The 5,562-nt window shown below is 36.8% G+C and overlaps 1 protein-coding gene across 1 annotated transcript in view; it reads left to right on the forward strand.

Moving 5' to 3' along the window:
- LOC109842524 overlaps window positions 1–4,574 on the forward strand; it is a 6,742-nt gene extending 2,168 nt beyond the window's left edge. The window contains exons 3-7 of the mRNA XM_020411390.1: window positions 1,514–1,636; window positions 2,799–2,978; window positions 3,058–3,139; window positions 4,024–4,088; window positions 4,168–4,574. Coding sequence (XP_020266979.1) covers window positions 1,514–1,636; window positions 2,799–2,978; window positions 3,058–3,139; window positions 4,024–4,088; window positions 4,168–4,479 — 762 coding nt within the window. The 3' untranslated portion in view covers window positions 4,480–4,574. The remainder of the gene's footprint in view (window positions 1–1,513; window positions 1,637–2,798; window positions 2,979–3,057; window positions 3,140–4,023; window positions 4,089–4,167) is intronic.

Consider the following 5,562-nt stretch of genomic DNA (forward strand, 5'->3'; position numbering starts at 1 on the left):
TTCAGAAGACATCGAACAGATTATTAGACACATTCTTCACTAGTTTATGGAAGATGTTAGGAGACTCACCTTAGACCATATCCCCTTTTGCTTATTAACATGGGAGGATTCTAGCAGAATAAGAAGGGGGGTGGGGTGGGGGGGACTATATCATGCGATGGCAACATGATAGCAAGTGAATGAGTGTTGGAGTCCTCTTCCTGTCCCACCAAGATGAGGAACAACTTAGCTAGTGGATAAGCTAAGGAGTTGAAGACACAGTTTTTCCAATGCGAAGGGAACAAGTACGGACATGTCAAAGATCAAAAGCAAGTACAGGAGTCTCTATTTTAAGAGGCGAAAATTCCTTGTTTTGATAGAAAATAACAGCAGACCTCTCTCTCTCCTTGTTTTGATAGAAAATAACATCAGACCCCTCTCTCTCTCTCTCTCTCTCTCTCTCTCTCTCAGACCTCTCTCTCTCCTTGTTTTGATAGAAAATAACAGCAGACCTCTCTCTCTCCTTGTTTTGATAGAAAATAACAGCAGACCTCTCTCTCTCCTTGTTTTGATAGAAAATAACAGCAGACCTCTCTCTCTCCTTGTTTTGATAGAAAATAACATCATCCATTGTCCTTCAGCTTGAAATGCAGTGTCACTGAAGGTCTGTTATTTCTTTTACAATAACAATATTGCGAAGCAACTGATCTCTCTCTCTCTCTCTCTCTCTCTCTCGGCGGAAATCCATTGTCCTTCAGCTTGAAATGCAGTGTCACTGAAGGTCTGTTATTTCTTTTACAATAACAATATTGCGAAGCAACTGATCTCTCTCTCTCTCTCTCTCTCTCTCTTGGCGGAAATCCATTGTCCTTCAGCTTGAAATGCAGTGTCACTGAAAGTCTGTTATTTCTTTTATAATAACAATATTGCGAAGCAACTGAAGCCCGCCCAGTTGGCAAGGTGTGGTTTTGACTATGGGAAGTCCCTGTTTCTTGTTCAAAACAAAAAAGAAAAAAAGGCAAACATTGGCAAAGGGTAATGTCAAGTCCCCACTGCTAGCATGGAGTGGTTTTCTTAACAAATAGTCCACCCAAAGATGGCCCTTTTAGTTTGACGAATTGTTGTCAACATGAATTTAGGATATGTGTCAAGTATAGTTACAAGTTTAAACAGACACATCCATCAGATGTTAGCGACTTAGCGTTTAGCACTTGGAAATAGCCAATTAGGAAGTTTTATTTATCTCAAAGCAATCTTTTGTGTCAGAGTCGAAATTTGAATATAGTTGGCTGGGTCAGGATGTCAGAGCAGCTCCAACATGTTTTAACTTGTGCGGATCTTGTGCGCTCCAGTTGTCTGCACCTTGTAGCCTTACTATAATAAATGATATTTTCATGGTAAACGGGTAAAGCTTGTGCTTCTGTCCAAAAGTTTTCTTCAAAGTCTCATAAAGTTGATTGCTCATCTTTTTCTTCTTCTTCTTCAGTGTGCCTTTTCATGCATTAATTTGAGTTAATTTTGGTCCTTTGCCTAGGCGCAACTGAGAGAGGTTACCCTGCAAGAAGAGAATTCTGCATATGAAAAGGCTATATCAAATTGCCAAAAGAAAATTCAGGAAAAGCTGCAGGAAGCCGATTTGCTTGAGGCCAAACTAAAGGTGAGGAATTACAACTTCTGTTCCAACCGCTTTCTCCTTTTCTGAAGTTATAATACTATCAGTTGAGGTTAATAGAAATATCGGTTTTCCTAGTTATCTGGTGAAAAAATGTTGAAACAGGTTTATGTATGAACATATGCCATGCGGTATTATCACTTTTAGACATATTGTAGATCAGAAAATGCTTTTTCGCTTACTTTAATTTTGTTGAAACTTTTTGCAGATGATTTTTTTTAAACATAATATTTTGTTGCTTTAGTCTTGATTTTTTTCTTTCTATTTCTTTTCATAACTTTGATAGGAATTTAGTAAATAGGTAAGAGTGAACGCATTGGTGTGCATTAATATGAACATTGATTTTTAGGACAATAAGCACATCATATTTGATTTATTGAGAGGATATGTTGTCTTAACCAGACCTTTCATAGCTGTAAGAGCATTTGTTTTCTCTTGTCCAAGCAAGAAAAGACTTCAATAGCATAAGATTTGTAAGGCATCTGCACATTCTTTACTAAGGGACAAGCAAGAAGCTAATGAGCTTCAGAATCAGAACACGCATGGTGCATTTTGCCTACATTGTTTGAGAATAGTAAGAATTAAAGATCAAAAAGTTTAACCAAGGATACCGTGAGACGGAATTTCATATTACAATTTAAGCACCACAATCACTCTATACCAATGTACATTCAACTTCTTCTCTACAATTCATTTTCAACTTTGAGAGCCCTTAATTGCTGAAAACATATGCATATAAAAGTTCCACTGTGAAGAAAGGAATCTACATGGACCCCTTGAGGGAAACAAGGGAAGGGAAGGAGTGACAAATATGTGACGAGGTTATGGGTAGTAGAAGGAAAACATGTAAGAGTAAAAGATGAAGAAAATGACGTCCTTGTTCAGAAACAATTCTGTCATTTCCTATTTGATTTAATATTTCAGTTGGTACAAACTAAGTGCCGAAGATAATAAACGAACATAAAACAAAATGATATATAGATGATCATGTAGTCTTTTTAACACCCACATGTTGCGTAGCCATCTCTTTTAAGCCTTGTGGTGGTTAAGCTTATATAGCATTGGGGTATCTTGTTATTTTCTATACTTTTTAAACCATGCAAAAAGCTGATGCTGTAAGTAATGAATTGTTTGATCTTGTTAGCAGCAAATGGAATTGATTGAAAGGAATTCAAAGGTTGAGTTGGAAATGGAACTAGCCACATTGGAGTCTAGTCAATCAAGTGTACAGACAGGCAGTTCCAAGAGTACAGAAAATTTTCATCCAGAGAATGAAGCTTCAAAATATGTTAAAATGGAAGAGTTGGACGACAAGAAGAAGGAGCTGGTTTGTTGCATCCTAGTTTTCTGCAATATTGAAACAGAATGTCTAGTAATAGCTAATGTTTACTCGTCGTTGTTGCCAGAGTTCAATGGAAGAGAGGATCCAAAGATTGGAGGAAGAATGGTCAGCTGTTCAAGAGGAATCAATCAAACAACCTTCTCCAGGTCTGTCAGCATGGTCACCTTTTCACCTTTTTCGTTTTGTACTAGACTAATACAAACTTGTATTCATAAAATGCATCGTTCATCACTTATAGGAAATTCATCACTTATAGGAAAGGTCGACCTTCAGAAAAATTCTTTTGCCCAAATAGCTACATGATTTTGGGGAAGGGTGAAATGGGCATCATATTTCTTTTATTATTTTTTTCCTTGGTTCATATAGAGTGAGAAGAGGGATACTTTAGAACCAAGGAGCAAGAGCATATGCGAAGGGTTTTTTTTTTTTTCCTTCGGTAGCTTTTTTAAGTTTCATATGCAGAGCTAGGTTGTTTGAATTTGCATATACTCTTAGGATTACATGTGGTGTGTATCATTAAAAAAACTCTCTCTTGCAACAGCAATCACTTTCTGATTGTCCTTAGTTGTTGTTTTTATGATGCTATATACTATGGTAAGATTGACAAAACCACTATATAAATTCTGTCATCCTACCATAGTCTTGCTTCAAAAAGGAGGGATTCAGTTGCAATGGTAGGTGATGTATGCAGGGCCGTGTTTTTTGTTATCATGTAATACTCATTAATATTATAAACATTTAGGAAATGTTTTGAATCTAGAAAATTGAGGGAAACGATGTTGGGCGTGAATGCACTTTTCCTTTCTTTGGTTAGTGAAATTACTTGAAAAAGAACAGAAGCTGGAGAATATATGTAGACCATTTTTGACTTTCATTTTTTTTTTTTTTGATGATTTTCCAACTGAATGTGATGGAGATATGCTGCCTGTTTGTTCTATTCGTCAATTTTCCCTTTTCCATCTCCTGACATTAACCGCAAAAGTGAAGTTATGCAGCGTCAAAACTGACGTGTTGTTTCTATCATACGCAGCTCAAAGGGAGAAATTGTTGGAAAAACAGCTTCATAGCCTGGTTGAACAACTGACAGCAAAACAGGTCAGTGTTCCATGACAATACCCATCGTGTCTTCTCCATTTTACGTGTTCATTTATTTCCTTTTTCATTTCCTTTTTAGGCACAAGCGGAAGGCCTAATCATGGAGATCCGTGCCAAAGAGAGAGAAGTAGAGAGATTAAATGGATTAAGGAGGAGGATTGATGACGGAACCAGTGATATGAGCACTGCTAGAAGAAACCGCTTTGGGAGAAGCTCGGCATTATCATTAGGAACTATGGATTACTCCTTGGAGGCCTCGTCGTCTCGAAGACATGGATCCTATGCTGGAGGAAGAACAGAAGGCCAACAGAGGCTCATGCTTCTGAGATCTGCATTTGTACTCTACATCTTTGCTCTTCATGTAATTGTATTTATCAAGATCTCATTCTAATTTTTTGTAGCTCGAGTTCTACTTATATTTATATGAGGAGGAGGATGCATTTGTACTCTACATCTTTGCTCGTCACTTGTGCAAGTTTTTTTTTTTAAAGATGTAAGCCTTATTTATTTCTATCTTCATATTTGAAGGCAGTTTGCATTACAAGTCATTGGCAACTTCCCCTTTCTGCAAGCTTATAGGAGAAAATTACACTCCCCCCACTACCTCGCCATCTCAGGTATAGGAGAAAAATACACGTTGAATCGAACTATGAAATTATAATTTGCTCAAGTTAGTGAGCCAAACCTGAGGCTCAAAACAGATTTGATTTATGAAATTATAATCTATATTACACATGAACACAAAATTTCAGATTATAATCTATATCACAACATGAATATAAAAATTGTATTACAAATTTAAGGCGATTAACAATACGCATTACATATCTCCACCACAAACTTTGTTTATGTCGGTTGTATGATCGTGGAACACCGAACATCCATGTCCATTAACAGCTAGGATTATAGCCGGTTCATTTGATGGAAGAGTTCAATCTCCTCCAATATCTCATAATAAGAAGATTATATTGAATGCTTTGGGAAATTAAAGATGAAGGTTATTTGGGGGGTTAGTGTGACTTTTGAAAGTTTTTTTTTTCTTTTTTGTTGGCGTGGGGTGGGGTGGGGTGGGGGGTTGTGTTAGTGTGCTTTTGAAAGTTATTGGGGTTTACTGCAAAATGCAGAAAGTTAGTGGGATTTAGTGTAATTTACCCTTTTCTTCTCCATGTGCTACGCACACGAGGCAGATTAAGTATCTCATTCAAGTCTATGGTAGTAGGTCAATTTCTTCCTTTTCTTTTATCTGAAAGTGAGCTCTGGGGCTGTTCGTTTGGCCATTTTTTTGGGGAAATCAAAGAATAGGAAACCTATTTCCTATAATATTTGTTTTGAGGTTGTTTGGTTGGTTTAAAAAAGAAAGAAATTATAGAATAGGAGATAAGATGAGATGAGTTGTCAACTTATTATTGGATGATGTGAGTGATTTTAAAAAAAAATTGTTTTGAGGTTGTTTGGTTGGTTAAAAAAATAAGGA

The sequence above is a fragment of the Asparagus officinalis genome, chromosome 5 (assembly GCF_001876935.1).
Source record: "Asparagus officinalis chromosome 5, Aspof.V1, whole genome shotgun sequence".
In the NCBI taxonomy this organism is placed as follows: Eukaryota; Viridiplantae; Streptophyta; class Magnoliopsida; order Asparagales; family Asparagaceae; genus Asparagus; species Asparagus officinalis.